Below are 18,945 nucleotides of genomic sequence, written 5' to 3'. Positions count from 1 at the left end.
ATTTGCAATAATTCAAAGGAGGGACCAAAAATATCCTTCTAACATTTTTAAAGGTAATCAATTCTAAATTAAATAATACGGACTATGGTACTCACATGCTGGTTTTGTATTAAAGCATCAAGATTGGGTTCACATGGAATACTGAAGACCACACGAATCCTGCCTTCTGTAATCACATCCCTCGAATCCTGAACCTTGGAGGGGAAAAAAAAAAAAAAATCCCAGTATGTTTTAGTCTCTTTCACTACATTTTATTTACTTGTTTTTCTACTTATTTGAATAGTGTTTATTATTTCTGAAATACAGTAAGACAATAAAAGTAGATAGTGGAAATTTTCTTCGAATTTGTAAGTGGATGTGCTTATATTATAAATTTGAGTCATTGTACCTTGCTTTAACCAGTTGTTAACCAGCCTTTCTAAAAAAAATTAACTTTAATTTGCAAATAATTTCAAACTACCAACAAGTTGCAAAAATAAAACAAGTCAAAGAACATTTACCCAGATTCACCTATTATCGACATTTAACTCCATTTAACATTTGTGCTCTATGTGTGTATTTACATACACATAATTATTTTTTTAAACTTTCTGAGGGTATATTATATATATCATGTCATTATCCCTAAATATTTTGGTGCAAATTTCCTAAGAAGAAGGATATTATATTACCACAGTACAGTTATTAAATACATAAATTTATGACACAATACTTTTATCTAACCCACTGTCCATATACCAGTTTTGTCAGTTGACCTAAAAGTGACCTATATTTATAGAAAACTCTTTACTCCCTCTACTACAGGATCAGGCAAGGATCAGATATTGCATTTATTTGTCATATCTCTTTAGCCTCTTTTAATCTAGAATATATCCAGAGCCTTTGTCTTTTACACACTGACATTTTGAAGAATATAGTTCATTCCTCCCTCTCTACCCTGACTTTTTAAAAACATTTCTACATTTGAGATTTGTCTAGTGCTTTCTCATGATTAGGTTAATGTTATATATTCTCAGCCAGAATAGTGCACAGAGGATGTGTCCTTTGTAGGGTATCCCATCTGGAGGTACATGGTGTTCATCTGTTCCTCACTGTTATATTAATTTTGATCATACAATCAAGATGTTGCTTAATTTCTTTACTGCACAATTATAGTTTTTTGTTTTCCTTGCAACTAAATAAACAATCTGTGGGGAGACACTTTCTAAGACCATGAAAATATCTTGCTCCTGGTCAAAAATTCCCCTTAGATTTAGCTTCCAATGATGATTGTTGCCTGATTCAATCTGAATCATAATGCTTGCTAAATGATGGTTTTCCAACTCCCTCATCCCCTCCACAATTATCCTTGAGATGATAATATAAGCAAAACCCTTTCCTTTCTCCATTTATTTACCTATTTATTATCACTATGGAATCACGCATTCCTATTCCCCGTCCCTGATGGTTTATAATTCAATATGTACTCTATTATTTTGGTACTTAAACAGTCCCAGATTTGGCTGGTAGGAGCCTCTTCAACCTGGTTCCTGTGTTTGTGATATGCTCACATCATTCTTGTGAGTACCCCCTTGCTTTCCCGCATAACTAGAGGTTCTAGGCTCATCTTGTACTTATTCTGCCTCAGCCCTGTAATCAGCCATTTCTCTGAGAAGGCCAGTTCCTTTTAGTGGGATATGGTGTTAGAGATCAAGATCGGAGTGTTACATGCTACCAGGGTGTCTTTGCTTCCAATCCTTATGAACAAATAGGGCTAGAAAATATATGTATGTATAGGCACATATGCATTCATTTATCTACAAACATACATAAATATACCCATATACATGTGCCTATATACATACACATACACCCGTATAAAGTATTTTAGCAATCATGAGTTCACATTAATACCTCCAATTCTAATCTGTCCCCACAGGTTCTTTCTTGCATTCTCCTGTTCTATACTTACAAGTACCTTTTCCCATGTAAGAGCTGGAGTTTCCCAAAACATCAACACATTTATAAATTCATCAACTCAATAATACATTGAAAATAATTTCAGAATTGCTTCATCCATACTACCACAATAAGTAAACCTACGAAAAAAGAGATTAGAATCTGAATTCTTCTTCCACCACCTCCTGATCTCAGTGTGCTCAACACTAAAGATATGTAGCCAAATATTGTGTTTATAAATTAGATGAATGAACTCTTTCTTTTTTCCCCTTCAGTATTACATTTTATTTTATGCCTAAATGAAGAGAAGTTAAATAACTGTATTAACTTGAAACCATAAAGAAATTTAATTAGTAATAATAACAGGTACTAACTTCTCCAGTGCATCCATAATAGGGTGTTCCCAGCATAAAGACCATACTTCTCGGAGGAAACAAGTCATCCAATGTTTTAATATTGGAGAAACGGGAGTCAAAAGCTTGGATGTCCTATGTAGAATGAAATATAAAAGTGAATCATCACAGTCAAAATTTCTATAGACTGCATATCAAGATTTTTTCCTATGGGATTATGACTATGCTGTCTACAAACGTCAAATGTAAAGATTTTCTACATAACAATACCAGAATCTAAAATTTATTATCTCCTTATATGCCAGACACTTTTCTAGGTACTTTACACATTTATTAGTTCAGTTCATCCTGAAGACAACCCTCTGTGGCAGAGACCATTACTAGTCCCACTTTATAGATGAGGAAACTAAAGCACAGAAAGAAGGTGATCTTGCCCAAGGTCACATGGCTGAGAAGTCAACTCAGTCAGTACTCTTAATCACTATGCTATACTGTTTCCCCCAAATTACATGATCACTACATGCATTTAAAAAACTTTGTCCCCTTACAACATCTAAGATCACAAATACAAAAGCAAATGCTTTTTGTATTTACTAATTTATTTAAAGCAAACCTTTTTTGAGAATAAAAATAAATAAATACAAAAGAAAAGCTTCCTAACCATACACAGAATGAGTGTCTGAGCATGTTATACTCCTTTTAAACACTACAGTATTTTGCAAATTACATTAAATGATAATATCTATTATATATTGCTGCATATTAATATGATATAGTATTTTCTTTATACAGTGTGCAACAGTGTACATTAAGATAGAATTGAGACCTGATGGAGACTTACTTGGACAATAGTTTGATAAACAAATGGAAGAACTTGTTTTGACCACTGTTTCTCTAGACGGACTTCACCATTTTGATTTATTTGATATTTATGACCTGTGAGTAACTGACCGTATACAACTGCAGATGTTTCATTTATTATTATTCCTTTTCTTCTCAGGTAGCTCAAAGAAAAAATAAAAAAGAAATATAGATGTGTATGAGTGTGCATATATTCTAAGATGATAATCACATTCAAACTACCAACTCATAATCAAATGCTTAAATAAACTTTAAATAAATATGCTAGCAGTTCTGAGTACCTAACTTAAGACTTTTTGCATTATCCTGTGGCTACCTTTCCCAAAGTCTGTAAGATTAAATAAGAACTCATAGAGTTGTAAGAAACTCCTGTGTTTCATATCCACTAGGCTGGCTATAACAAAAAACTGAAAACAAGAAGTGCTGGGGGACTTCCCTGGTGGCGCAGTGGTTAAGAATCCGCCTGCCAATGCAGGGGACACGGGTTCGAGCCCTGGTCTGGGAAGATCCCACATGCCGCGGAGCAACTAGTCCTGTGTGCCACAACTACTGAGCCTGCGCTCTAGAGCCTGTGAGCCACAACTATTGAGCCCGTGTGCCACAACTACTGAAGCCTGTGCTCCTAGAGCCCGTGCTCTGCAACAAGAGAAGCCACCGCAATGAGAAGCCCGCGCACTGCAACGAAGAGTAGCCTCTACTCACCACAACTAGAGAAAGCCCACGCATAGCAACAAAGACCCAAAGCAGCCAAAAAAAAAAAAAAAAGAAGTGTTGGAAAGGATGTGGAGAAACTGGAACACTTGTATACTGCTGATGGGAATGTAACACAGTGCAGTCACTGCGGAAAACAGTTTCACAGTTCCTCAAAAAGTTAAACAGAGAACTGCCAAACAGCCTGGCAATTCCACTCCTAAGTATGTAACCAAAGAACCGGAAACAAGTAATCAAACAAATATTTATAGACCTATGCTCATAACAGCACTATTCACAATAGCAAAAAGGTGGAAAGAAGCCGTATGTCCAACAGATGAATGCATAAACAAAAGGTGGTACATCCATACAATGAAATATTTGGCCATAAAAAGAAATAAGTATTGACATATACTACAATGTATATGAACCCCCTAAACATGCTAAGTGAAAGAAGCCAGACACAAAAGGTCACATATTATGTGACTCTATTTATATGAAACACCCAGAATAGGTAAATCCAGAAAGACAGAAAATAGAGATTGACAGGGAGGGGCATTCAGTGGGCCTTTTCAGTCTAAAGTAGGGGTTGGCAAACTATGGTAATGGGCTAAATCCAGACTGCCTCCTATTCTTATAAATAAAATTTTACTGGAACACAGTCAATCATTTATTTAATATCTATGGCTGCTTTTGTGATATAACAACAGAGTTGAGAAGTTGTGACAAAAACTGTAAAGTCTACAAAGCCTAAAGTATGTACTATTTGGCCTTTACAGAAAAAGTGTGCTGATTCCTGATCTGAGGGATATTTTCTTATCTCCTTTCCATTTCCTCTTTCTAGAACTCCTATCAGATAGATATCAGAAATTCTGACTATACTATTTTCAGCTCTTTGTGCTTTTTGTACTATGTGCTGAAGGAATTCCTCAGCTTGATATTTTAGCTCACTGATTCAGTTTTCAGTATGCCCATATTACTATTCAGACCATCTACTGAGCTCATTATAGAAATCATAATTTTATTTTTGTATATGTGTTTATACAAATATATCTGTATTATATAATATATACTATATATAGTTACATAGTATATAGTTAAATAATGTTATTATATATACATATATTTTATATAGCAAAATTAAAATTATGGTGAAAAAATCAGATATGTTCCCTACCCTTATGGAGCCTAATATCTATGAAAAGAGTCATTAAAGTAACCACACTCATAAATTTATTATTACGATTCTATTTATGTGCTATAAAAGAAAATTCAGAATGATGTGAGCTATGACAGGGGTATCTAACTTACACTACTGGGAGGCCAAAAATGCTCCACTTCTCCCCCTGACAGCTATGTTCATCTCCTTTTATGTTGGATAGCTTTTCATGGTCTTTTTACATATTTCCTGTTTAATCATCTTTGAATAAGGATATTATGGCCTGGTATTAGCCCCTATAATTGTAGAAGAGGTTATCTCCTTGAGTTCCCATTTATCAATGGATGCTATTACAGTTTAAACAGGAGGGCTGATGGATATACATTTATAACACCATTTCATGTGCCACTGCCAGTTTCTATTATTCTGTTTTGGTTTAGGGAATTCTAGTGTTCGGATGAAAAAGGAGAGGTACTGTTAGGGTGGGATCATGGGACACAAAGCACCCTGCAAATCAGCATTCCAAGGAGGGTTAGCTTCTTCCTTACTTGGTTGGTATAGACCTTGCATTTCTGAATTCAGAGCATAAAGGACTTGGGTGTAGGGAGGGTAGGGGAGTAGGGAGGAGGGAAGGGTGAAGAACAAAGGAGAATATGCCCTCCTATTTTTATTAGTTACAAGTGGCCAAGAAATTCAATGGCCTTATGGTTAGTGAAATTAACTCTCAAATTCAGGCAACTTATGAACTGTGTATTCCTAGTGTAAGTGATTATGTCTTTTCTTTCTTTTTTTTTTGTATATCATGAAGTATTTTAGTGACAAACTGGGCAAGGCTCTAACTGCTGCTAACCAGATTATATTTTAAATTAGAACTCATTTCTTTTTTAGACCATAAAATGAAGATGCAGTCAGTATTCAGAGTAATCACACTAAGTGGAAAATAAGTTAAAAAATAAGTACATGAGGGGCTTCCCTGGTGGCGCAGTGGTTGAGAATCTGCCTGCCAATGCAGGGGACACGGGTTCGAGCCCTGGTCTGGGAAGATCCCACATGCCACGGAGCAACTGGGCCCGTGAGCCACAATTACTGAGCCTGCGCGTCTGGAGCCTGTGCTCCTCAACAAGAGAGGCCGCGATGGTGAGAGGCCTGCGCACCGCGATGAAGAGTGGTCCCCACTTGCCGCAACTAGAGAAAGCCCTCGCACAGAAACGAAGACTCAACACAGTCATAAATAAATAAATAAAAGAACGTGAATTTCTTAAAAAAAAAAAAAAAAAAGTACATGAGACCACCACATTCTAGTTCAATGACATGAAATACTATTTATGACACTCACTATTCTGAAATTCCTTGTACTTCTTTTGTCCAGTTAGATTGTTCTTTGTCTCCAAGATGGACCACTTTAGAGGGTGGTGCAGTTCTTCCCAAATAAAGCTTCTGTGTTCCTGCAGGTTCTTCCAAGTAAAACCTTAAAAATTAAAATTATATTACCCCCAAATTTGTGGTTTAATATAGAGTTCTAGTAGTGTGAGTCTTCAAAGTGAAAAGATTTTTCTACATGGTACAACAGCAAAAAACCAAAAAACAAAAAGCCTCCTTTTTTTAAAACTGTAATATGAATTTCAGAACAAACACCTGTAAAAAATTTTAATCAAAATTTAAAACAGATTACTATTCTTTATAAGAAATTAAACTAAATACATAATAAAAATATAAATTTTTAAAGAATTAATACTCTCAAATTCAATAAAGTAGTTTTGCTAAAAAAGTTTAACTTGATTCTAATCAAGCCACTATACCTAACTCCCAGTTTACAGGAAACATGTGGGATGGAGGACCAACTTAAATGACACTAAGAGGAAATAACTAGGTAAATTCAGAATTCTACAAAATAACTGGCTTGGACTTTAAGAAAAAAGGCAGGGAAGTAAGTTTAGCCAGGTCCTAGGATATAAACTCAACATACAGAAATCAATTATATTTCTATATACCAGCTGGGGAAACTGAAATTGAAAACATAATACTACCTACAGTTGCTCCAAAAAATTTTAAATACTTAGGTAGGTATAAATCTAACAAAACATGTACAGGTTCAGTATGCTGAGGAAACAAAATAGTGATAAAAGAAATCAAAGATTAAAATAAATGGAGAGATAAATGGATCTTCATTTATCCATTTGGATCAGAAGACTCAACATAGTAAAGATGTCAAATCTCCACCAATTATAAGTTTAGTATAATTCCTATCAAAATTTCTCAAAGATTTTTATAAATATAAAAAAATTTATTCTAAACTATATATAGAAAGGCAAAGGACCAAAAATAGTTAAAACAATTTTGAAAAATAAAAAAAAAAGAAGGAATCGCTCTACCTAAGGTTAAGACTTACTACATAGCTACAGTAACAAGACAATGTGGTGTGGGCATAAAAAATAGACATAGAGATAAATGGAACAAAACTGAGAACCCACAAGTAGACCCATACAAATATGCTCAACTTATTTTTGACAAAGGTGTAAAAGCAAACTAATGGAGGAAGGAGAGTTTTTTCAACAAATAGTACTGGAGTAATTCAATAGTCATAGGTAAACATATGAAACTTGACCCAAACCTCATACCTTATATAAAAATTAATTCAAAATGGATCATGGATTTAAATGTAAAAGGAGAAGGTAAAACTATAAAACTTTTTGGAGAAAATCTTCTTTGGGACCTAGGGCTAGGTGAAGAGTTCTTAGACCAAAAGCACGATCCATAAAACTAAAAACTGATAAACTGGACTTCATCAAAAAGGCAGGGGAACTGAATTTTGATGATTAAAAAAGAACGTTCAAGATTCATACTGGCACTGACTTCTCATCAACCAAATTACGCAACAAAACACAACTGAGATGCGTTTGCAGAGATCTAAGGAAAAAGGATTAGGCCTCTAACTCTAAACCTATGCATGAGAAAAACAACAAAAAAACCCTTTTGGATATGTAATAACTCAGAAAACATTAACATCCTCACATTTTCTCTGAAAAAAAAAATTACTTTAGAAAGTTCTAGACATGAAAAATAACAAAAGAACAAGATATCAGACCAAGTAAAAGATGACAAAGAATAGCTTGTCTAAATAATCACCGATAAAATGATTCTGAACTTGAATAAAATGTTAAGAAATTATTTTTAGAATAGAAGATACGTGTTTTTTAATATATTACTTAAATGAAACCTGGGAAAGGCATGGAAAAGGTAAGGTTACATATGCTATTTATTCTTGTCAGAAAGAGAAATATATTTGCTAATTTATAATGATAACCGGTAGAAAAGAATTAGGATACAGAACTTCCAAGCTACTGAAAGGAAAAGAAGGTAAAAGGGAAAAAATAATATATGCATCTAAAATATATACATCTCAACATTGTAAAGCAACTATACTCCAATAAAAATTTATTTAAAAAATAAAATAAAATACTAATAAAAATATATGCATCTAAATTATATGCATCTCAACATTGTAAAGCAACTATACTCCAATAAAAATTAATTTAAAAAATAAAATAAAATACTAATAAAAAAATATGCATCTCAAGGTATGTACAATAAACTGTCAATAGTGGTTGAACCTGGAGTGGTATGATTAGAGGACTTTCATTTTCACTATAGAGTGTAAATATTTTACAAATATTATATTAGTTAAAATGTATGAATAAAAGCCAACAAATAGCAAAGCACATATAAACTTTAAAAATTATAAATAAAATCTTACTTAGTTTCTCCATCTGATACACCAACAACTCTAGCTTCTTCAAGATGAGGCCAATTAACAAAGAGAGACTTCCCGAGCACTGATGAAGCTATATTTTCTACACTCTTAAAGTAAAAGCAGAAAAGTTCATTCATGTTTTAGGTCCAAGAGAGAATTTTACAGAGGTAAAATTAAATAATTAAAACTGGCTTGTGTTTATAACAGTGTATTTAAAATCTATAAAAACCATGCCTTAATAATTAAAACAGATATAAAATATTATTTGATGGCTCAGGCCAATTATTCCCTATTAGTAACTGCTCTTCTCCGCTTTATTCCCACTTAATTATTCCATCCACTTGAATTCAGTTTTTAAAATTTCTTTTCTCTAAGTTGTGCCTTTATTGCCAACTACTCTTTGTCTTTCTAGTACATTTTCCAGGATTTCTGTTCTTTTAGATTTTTGTTTTTTTCCCTTTCCTTTTAATTTATTTATTTTTATTTTTATTTAAAATTTTTTTTTGGCCACGCCACGCGGCATGCAGGATCTTAGTTCCCCCACCAGGGATTGGACCCTAGCCCCCTGCAATGGAAGCATGGAGTCTTAACCACTGGACCGCCAGGGAAGTCCTCTTTCTTAAAAAAAAAATAATAATTTTCAGTTGTTTTTACTTATCTGCCTTTCTTTATTCTTTAATTTATTAGGAATCTGTGTAAGTTTACCAACTTTACCTTCCCCTCTGCCAATCTCTTCTTATTAGAAGGGAACTATGACCACCTTAAAAGTAATTTTCTGCAGTATAAACATCTCAACCCTAGGAAGCTTGCCTCCTTCTCCTTTTTTCAACAGCACTGGCAGTTATTAGTGAAGGATGGCCCACTGATTTTAATCCTAAATGAAATTACTTGGCGAGAAAACAGGTTTCAGTAAAATCAAACAGAAGAACACTGACCTATAATGTGAGTATTACTGTTCACAATAATAGCCAACATTAGTAGAAATAATGTTCAGCAAGAAACCTAGGTTCTTAGTTCTGCTGCTAACTAGCTGAGTGAATGTCCCTTTTCCAATCTCCATTTAAGTTTTTTAATTTGTAAAATTAATGAGCTGGATTAGTTGCTTCACAAAATTTCATCCAGTTGTAAAATTCTATGATTCTATTATTCTCATGATTATCAGCTTATTTTTCTCATGGAAACTGAGAAAAGTGAAAAGAACAGCATAGAGGTCTAGAAAAGGGCTATTATTCTTTCATATCAAATAATCAGATAGCATAAAACAGAATCTAAAAAACGTAATTCATTTCAGTTTGTGGTTGGTATAATTAAATAAGAACACTAGACTTATTTCAAGTTAGAAACCACAGGTCCAAAATTGGGTTCTGCCTCTCTTCAGCTATGGACTCTTAGGCAAATCCTTTAATCCCACTGAGTCTCAGTTTTCTTTTATGAGAAGAAGTTATAACATCTACCTCACAATATTTACTTAAGGATAAAATAATATACAGAAAAGCTTTTGTAAACTATAAAATGCTGCACAGTTGGCCCTCTGTATCCATGGGTTCCACATCTGCAGATTCAACCAACTACTGATGGAGAATATTTAAAAAAAAAAAGAAAAAAACTCCAGAAAGTTTCAACAAATGCTGGCAACTATTTACATAGCATTTACATTGTATTTACAATTATTTATATTGTATTAAGTACTATAAGTAATAGAGATGATTTAAAGTATAAGGCAGGATGTGTGTAGGTCATATGCAAATATTATACCATTTTATATAAGAGACTTGAGCATCCACAGATTTTGGTATCAGTGGGGAGTCCTGGAACCAATGCCCCATGGATACTGAGGGACAACTGTAAAAATATTCTGTATGGAATAATACCTTAAGTAAAAATTCTTAAAAGGAAACATTATTATTATTATTATTACTGTTGGTTAGACAACAACTTTGTGGTAGAAAGTGAAGGTGAAATATAAATTTTGATTCACACTTTTTCTTTTCATTATGCTTAATCATTATTAGCAAATACTTCTTTAACAAATAGAGATGACTATTTTTAGACTTTTGGGGGTAACTTTTTATTTTATTTACTATATTTAGACATCTCTTACAGTGAACATACAAAAGAATGACTACTCTGATAAATAAAACAAGTTTCAACATTAGAACTAGGCTCCCTTAATTATCCTTTTCCCTTCTATACATCTGTTTCTAATTTCATTCTCCCATACTTCCCTTCATTTGAAGGAAAAGTTGTCCTTCTTTCCTAGATTAATCCTTTCCTGTAAGCCCGAGAGGCAATCCATTATTACTTCACATCCTTTCCCTCTACAGTGCCTTTAAGAGCTCCTTTCTTTAGCTCTACCTCTCTTCTTTTGTACGGATTTGCTAAATGAGCTGCCTCTTCTTTACCTACAGTTATGTTTCTAGCCCTCTTTTCAATGATAAACTTCTTAACCAAGGGCTTAAGACCTGCTACCTCGACTTCCCACCTAACAAGTCCCGGATTAGTACTTAGGAATTGGACTTCTGCCTCCAACAACCTACGGGAATGAAATTCTCAAAGTCCAGTAATGATGCCCAAAGGACAAATTCACAGACCTTATTTTAGTTTTCACTCTTCTTGAACTGTATGTACCATCTACTCCATGCTTCTGTGACACTACTAAACATGGGAATTATTCTCTTTCTTCTCTGAACACTATGTAACTTTTACTGGTTCCTTTTCCACCCTTTCCACCCATGGGTACTTCCTCATGCTGGGGCCTTGAACCCTGAGAATTCCCTTTCTTCAAGGAAATGAGCCCTGAGGCCCCAGCCATCACTTCCTTGCTAACGCCCTACATATCCCTATTGCCTTACAAGCTCTAGCTCCAGGTATTCAACTTTGTATAAGTTGCCTTTCTTGACTGAAGTTTTTCATCTGAACCACAGAACACAAAAAACAATTTTGACTACGTATTTCCCCAATTCTTCCAAGGATGGTACATAACTAGTACCATTCTAAATGCACAAAAGGTAAATTAATCTATTATAAACGAATGGATGACTTAGGGCAAGAGGGCTTAAACCTCTTGTGGAACCCTGTTGAGAAAGGCTGAAAGGGCAGCTCCAGTTAAATGTCCTAGCACCAACTTAAAATTCTATTACTGATCATTAATCCCCTCAAGCCAGTGCCTCTCCCATTTTAACTTCTTTATTCCAATAAACAGTAATTGTTTTTCAGTTAATTAGTCTGATATCTAAGAGTGATTCATATTTAATATTTTCTTTTTCTTTTCATCCCCTATTTTTGAACAAATGATGAAACTTGTGAATTTTATTTAGTCCTGTTCATCTAGATCTATTAGCACTTCCACAGTTTATGTCCTTATTGTCTAAGGCTTCTATAACCACAACCTCAACTTGCAGGCTTTTCCATTTTCTTCCATTTCTCTTTTATGCACTTTAGTCTACTATATTGCCACCAAACTAATCTTTATGAAAATACCAATTTTAAGATAACAGTCATGAAAAAATAAGTCCAAACTCCTTAGCCTGGTATTCAAGGTCCTCCATAATCTGGCCTCAATCTGTTTTTTTCAACCTTATCTTCCACTATTCCCCAACACAAGTCCTCTGCTTCAGTCAGGTTTATCTATTCCTTCTCCTCAAATACATCACATTTACTCCAAAAAAAGAAAAAGTATTAAGAAAAATTTCAGACAAACAAAAAGGTTAAAAAAAATAAGATAATGTATCACATTGATTTTTTACTATAACTCCCAGCTCATGTTACTCTTTTCAACTGGAATACCTTTCCCCTGCTTTTTCCTCTTTGTGATAATCTTTCTTTTAGCACCCAGCTCAAGCCTATTCTCACCTACAGATCTGTACTTAATATTTAGCTCACACGGCTCATCTCCTCTTCAATTCCTACAGCATTTTTTTTGCTCATTATGTCACAATTATGTGACACATTATGTCACATGTCCTTTAATTTGTGTAAATGTTTCTTTACTTTATCCTTATTTCCTGTGAACTTCTGGAGTTACTACATGTTATACCACTTTGGAAAACATGTTGCAGCTAAAACAGTTTTACGCATAATAAGCACCAAAGAAATATATAATGAAGAAAATACTTACAAGTTCATCTGATTCTGCATTCACTAAGATTTCCAACATCATGTTTTCTCCACGACTGCTTTGCTGGAATACTTGAACCCCACTTTTCTTCAAAAAAAACTTTAAAAGAAGTCATAGAATTTAATTTTTTCTCCATAATCACTTCACATTCAATAAAGTGAAAAAATTTTGAACTAAATAACCACTGACTTTGTGTTTGATGTGTTTCAAAGTAGGAAATCCACAGAAATATAATGCCTTCTGGTCAACCCTGGTTATTTTGTTTTTGCTTATGTCTACACGCCAAGCATCTAATGATATTATTTTATACCTAGAAAATAAATGGAGGCACTTAATTTAAAATTCATACATTACAAGCAATCACAGGTTTTCAGCATTCCCTTCAGTATTTTCCAAGAGTCCTCCTTGCTTTTAACAGGAGAATTAACAATTCGTCCTTTAAGACAAAGAAAATATAGAGCAGCAGATTCTTCGTTGGTATTGATCCAGACACAACCATGCCTGTAAGATACTGAGTGGACGTTCTTCCCATTAATTAAAAAAATATATATATAATATATAAAAAAATATATAAAATATATAAATTATATATGTATATATACATGATTTTTATACTAAAGGAACATACAAAACATACTACAAATCTCTATATCCTCCATGTTCCAAAACCCAGAATGGAAAATAAACATTTTATAATGTCTATTTCATCTTTCCCTTTGCTTTAACAAAAGGAAAAATCATAACTGAGAAATGTTTACTTTATCTGCAACACAACTGCCATCTAGATATTATTTGCAGAGAAGATGAGAGAAGAGAAAAAACAAGGAAGACATCTTAATGAGGAAGAGAAAGTGGAAATAGGTTTGAGGCAAGAAACAGAGGAGCTCTTTTATTTCTTGTTTTCCTTCTTTCCAGTTGGGTGGTTGGGGAGTAAAAGAGGCAAAGTCATAGCATGTCAAATAATGCTGGGAGCAGACACTGGCAATGGAAACAAAAATTCATACATCCTCTTGAGGGAGAGAACAGATATGTACTGGGGGGGGGGGGGGGGGGACAACTTTAACAGAAGACGAAAACAGAGAAGCAGAATTGGACCAAAGCAGAGAACTACAGAAACAACTGCGAGAGAGAGAGAGAAAGAGAGAGATGCTATGATCCTTGGCAAGTTGCATGTAATTCATTATCAATTGACTACAACTGTCATAAATTATTTGTTAATTCTCTAAGTAGATATTCAAAAGCTTGCCTTTTTTTTTTTTTTTTGAGCTCTCTGTTGTTGAAAAATTACCAAACAACATTACCTTGCGCAGCATCGTCCTATGGCAGGGAACTTTTCTGGCCACGGAGAGGGGTATGTGAACTCTGTCTCGCTATCATACCAGCACATTAGGCACTCACTATGTTGGTTTCTTTTCCTCTCTTCTTTTTTGAGGGAGTGGCTGCATGTCTCCATGGCTTCCAACAATCGCTTCTGAATATAAAGATTGGAGAGAGGGGTTAAAAATACAAAAATTCTGTAATCTCAACATACAGAATAAATCTTTTCCCTCGGAATACAGAATTACTATTTGTGTTCTTGAAAAACAAAAATCTTAACTAATACAATTCTTTTCCATTTCATTACATGAAAAACTGATGTGCTATTCTTGTTTCAAAGGGCCCTAGAATACTGCTTGTCACTACAAATTCCTCTGAAACTATTACTCCAACAGCAATCACTAACGTGTGGATAAAATCAGCAGAAAATCAAAATTTAAATATGAATTGATTGTAATTATAATTTATCTTTTATTTTTTTGTTTTTTTTGTTTTTGTTTTGTTTTGTTTTTTTATTTATTTATTTATGACTGTGTTGGGTCTTCGTTTCTGTGCGAGGGCTTTCTCTAGTTGCGGCAAGCGGGGGCCACTCTTCATCGCGGTGCGCGGGCCTCTCACTGTCGCGGCCTCTCTTGTTGCAGAGCACAGGCTCCAGACGCGCAGGCTCAGTAGTTGTGGCTCACGGGCTTAGTTGCTCCGCGGCATGTGGGATCTTCCCAGACCAGGGCTCGAACCCGTGTCCCCTGCATTGGCAGGTGGATTCTCAACCACTGCGCCACCAGGGAAGCCCTATAATTTATCTTAATTCACTGCTCATTAATCTCTTACTTTACAAATTGTACAATGGTATAGGTATGTTCATCTTTCCAATTATCTTTTTTTTTTTTTTTAATTTTATTTATTTATTTATTTTTGGCTGTGTTGGGTCTTCGCTTCTGTGCGAGGGCTTTCTCCAGTTGTGGCAAGTGGGGGCCACTCTTCATCGCAGTGCGCAGGCCTCTCACCATCGCGGCCTCTCTTGTTGCGGAGCACAGGCTCCAGACGCGCAGGCTCAGTAATTGTGGCTCACGGGTCCAGCTGCTCAGCGGCATGTGGGATCTTCCGGGACCAGGGCTCGAACCCGTGTGCCCTGCATTGGCAGGCGGATTCTTAACCACTGCGCCACCAGGGAAGCCCCCAGTTATCTTTTGTATTTAACATAATTCCAATCAAATCACAATGGTTTAAAATATTTCTTTTTAAAGGACAAAATGACGTTAGTGTTCATATTGGAAGGATGAATGTGTGAGCTGCAAAAAGTTACCAGGAACTTGTCTTACCAGATCCTATCACTTTTTATAAAACTATCTGTAAGCAAAACACTTAAGTATTGACACCACAAGAGACCCACAGACCAGAAGAACAAAACAGAGTTCAAAAACAAATCCAAATCTATGTCAAACATAGTATTTCAGATATTTAAATAATGTTTTTGTCATAACTAGCTATCCAGCTGGGATAGAAAGCACATATACTTTCCAATATCATACCATATACAAAAGCAAGTATCAGAGTAATGAGACAACAAAAATAATGGGAAAAAATCTAGGAGATTATTGATAATTTGGAGTGAAAAACTCTTAAGTAAGGCAGGAAAAAGCCAAACAGCTTTAAGGAAAAAGACATTTTTCAAGTAAAAGAAAATGTATGTGATAAAAGATGTCACAAAAAAATCAACAGGCAAATGCCACACTGGGGAAAAATATTCCTAATATAAAAAGAGTTGTTCAAAATCAAAAAAAGAAAATGAGGAAAAGGATATAAACGGACAATTTACAAAAGAGAAAATGCAAAAGACAAACATACATAAAAATATACTTAAATTAGGAATCAGGGAAAAATAAATTTGAATGAATGGCATTCTTTATCATCAGTAGACTTTATCATCAAAATTAAATAAAGCAATAATATTCAGGACTAGAAAAGCAGAGAAGTAGGCACTTAAATATTGCTGGTGTGAATTAGACCAGTCTTCTTGAAAAAGAACACTTTTGAAAAACAAAAAATACACATTCCTATTAACCAAGCATTCCTGCTTTGGGGATTCTACCTTACAAAAATAAAATCTCTGATATATAAGAATGCATTAACACACAAACAAACAAACAAAAAGAATACATAAACACACAAGTCCTTTTTTCATAGCATTGTGTACAGTGGCAAAAAACATTAAGATTCATAAGAATTTGCAGAATTAGTATGGTGTGTTCCCATGTACCTTTCAATGAAAACATCTTACACACAGCCACAGTACATCATCAAAACCAGGAAATTGACACTGGTACATCACTACTACAGATTTATTCGGATTTCACTAGTTTTTATATCTAAATTTTGTGTGTGTATACAGTACTATGGAATTTTTACCATATGTATAGATTCATGTAACCACCACTAAAACTGGAATACAGAACTGTCACATCATCATAAAGAAACCCCTTCATGTTATCCCTTTATAGTCACACCCTATCCCCAACCCTAACCCCTAACAACCACTGATGTGTTTTATATTACAATAATTTTGTCATTTCAAAAATATTATATAAATGGAACTATCTAAAACCTTCCAAGATTGACTTTTTCACTCAAATGAACTTTTTTCCATCCGTTGTATATATCAATAGTTCTTTTTATTGCTGAGTAGTACGCCTTTATATGGATGTACTACAGTTTTTTTATTCACTCACTCATTGAAGGATATTCAAATTTTTTCCAGTTTGGGGTTATCACAAATAAGTTGCTCTGAACACTAGTGTACAGGTTTTTTCAACATATATAGTCAGCTGTTTCAGCACCAATTGTTGAAAAGCTTTTTCTTTACCCATTGAATAGCTTTGATGTCTTAATTGAAAATTTATTAACTGGACAAGTATAGATCTATGTTTGGACTCAATTCTGTTCCACTGATCTGTCTATTGCCATGTAAGTAACATACTCCCTTGATTACTTTAGCTTCATGGTAAGTCATGAAATCAGAGAACGAAAGTCTTCCAGTATTGTTTTTCTTCCTATAGATTGCTTTGGCTACTCTAGATCCTCTGCAATTTCATAAAGACTTTAGAATAGGATTTCTGATTTCTACACAAAAATCTGCTGGCCTTTTCATTGGGATTATGTTGAGTCCAAAGATCAATTTGGGAAGAGGGTACATCTTAACAATACTAAATCTTCTATTCCTTGAACATGGTATGTCCCTCCATTTATTTAGGTTTCTATATCTCAACACTGTTGTAGTATTCAGTGTGCATGCTGTTAAATTTGTAACTGTGTATTTTATATATCTTAATGCTATTGAAAGCAGAATAAAAATCTTTTTATTTAAAAAAATTTATATTTTCCAATTGTTTACTACTAGTATAGAGAAACACAATTGAATTTTGTATAGATTTTATATGCTGTGACCTTGCTAAATTTACTTATTGGTTAGAGTATCTTTTTGAAGATTGCTTAGAATTTTTTATATATGTAATAGTGCTATGTGCATATAAAAACAATTTTTCTTCTTCCTTTCTAATCTGCATGCCTTTATTTCTTTTCCTTGACTTAATACACTGGACTTCCAGGACAGTATTAGAATTGGTTAGACTAAACATCCTTGTCTTACCCTTGATTTTACAGAGAAAACATTCAAAATTTTACTATTAAGTATATTGTTAGCAGTAAGTTTTTTTAAGATGCACTTTATCTGGTTGAGGAAGTGTCCTCTTATTTCTAGTACTGTATGTTGAGCGTTTCTATTAAAATTGGATGTTGAATACTGATAGTGTGGTAAATCACATCGCAAATCAACACTGTCTTTCTAAAACAAATGACATTTGGTTATGAGTATTATCCTTCTAACATATTATTGGATCCCATCTGGCTTTATTTTGTTAAACGTTTTTGCATTTACTTTTAGGAGGGATATTAGCAAGTAATTTTCTTTTCTTGTAACATCATTTACTATGGGTATCTGCATTATGCTGGTCTAAAAAAATATATTGGGAAGTGATTATTCCTCTTCTATGTTCTCAAAGTTTGTGTAAAATTGGTATTATTTCTTCCTTGAATGCTTGCTAGAATTCACAAGTCAAGACATCTGAACCTAGAATTTTCTCTGTGAGAAGATTTTAAATCATGAAACTAAATGTCTTTAAAAGGTATAGGACTACTCAGATTTTTACATTTTTTTGGGTCAGTTTTGCTAAATTGTGTCTTTAAAGAACTGTGTTCATTTCACTTAGGTTGCTGAATTCGTTGGCATAAAATTGTTCACAATATCCCTTACTGATTCTTTTAATAGCTATAGAGTTTATAGGACACCTCTTCTTTCATTCCAAATATTGGCAATTTATGTGTTCTCCCCTTGTGCTCTGGCTTTTTTCAGCCTTTCTTGATCTGTCTAGCTAGGATTTATCAATTTTATTAATCTTTTCAGAGGACCAACTTTTGGTTTCATTGATTTTTCTCTATTGTTTGTTCATTTTCCATAGATTTCTGCTATCTTTTTTATTTCCTTCATTCTGCTTAGTTTGGATTTAAATTGCTCTTGTTTTTCTAGCTTCTTATGGTAGGAAGCTTAATTTATTTTAAAATGTCTTATTGGTTAGCATAAGCATCTAGAACCTTAAGTCTCCCTTTAAGCCTTGCTTTAGCTTTATCATAGATTATGATATGTGTTCTCATTATCATTCAGATAAAGTATTTTCAAATATCCCTTTTAATTTAATCTATGGATTAT

The 18,945-nt window shown here is 34.0% G+C and overlaps 1 protein-coding gene across 3 annotated transcripts in view; it reads right to left on the bottom strand.

Annotated features, from left to right (window-relative positions):
• XRN1 (5'-3' exoribonuclease 1) overlaps positions 1 to 18,945 on the bottom strand; it is a 100,612-nt gene that overhangs the window by 52,182 nt on the left and 29,485 nt on the right. For all 3 annotated transcript variants that reach the window (XM_059920173.1, XM_059920175.1, XM_059920174.1), the window contains exons 16-23: positions 14,171 to 14,340; positions 13,059 to 13,179; positions 12,870 to 12,968; positions 8,756 to 8,859; positions 6,338 to 6,469; positions 3,133 to 3,295; positions 2,313 to 2,426; positions 96 to 194 (exon numbers count right to left, since the gene is read on the bottom strand). In XM_059920173.1, coding sequence (XP_059776156.1) covers positions 96 to 194; positions 2,313 to 2,426; positions 3,133 to 3,295; positions 6,338 to 6,469; positions 8,756 to 8,859; positions 12,870 to 12,968; positions 13,059 to 13,179; positions 14,171 to 14,340 — 1,002 coding nt within the window. The remainder of the gene's footprint in view (positions 1 to 95; positions 195 to 2,312; positions 2,427 to 3,132; positions 3,296 to 6,337; positions 6,470 to 8,755; positions 8,860 to 12,869; positions 12,969 to 13,058; positions 13,180 to 14,170; positions 14,341 to 18,945) is intronic.

Source organism: Balaenoptera ricei, chromosome 4 (genome assembly GCF_028023285.1).
Source record: "Balaenoptera ricei isolate mBalRic1 chromosome 4, mBalRic1.hap2, whole genome shotgun sequence".
Taxonomy (NCBI): domain Eukaryota; kingdom Metazoa; phylum Chordata; class Mammalia; order Artiodactyla; family Balaenopteridae; genus Balaenoptera; species Balaenoptera ricei.
The sequence above is the reverse complement of the archived record's forward strand: the minus strand, read 5'-3'. Positions and strand labels throughout refer to the sequence as shown.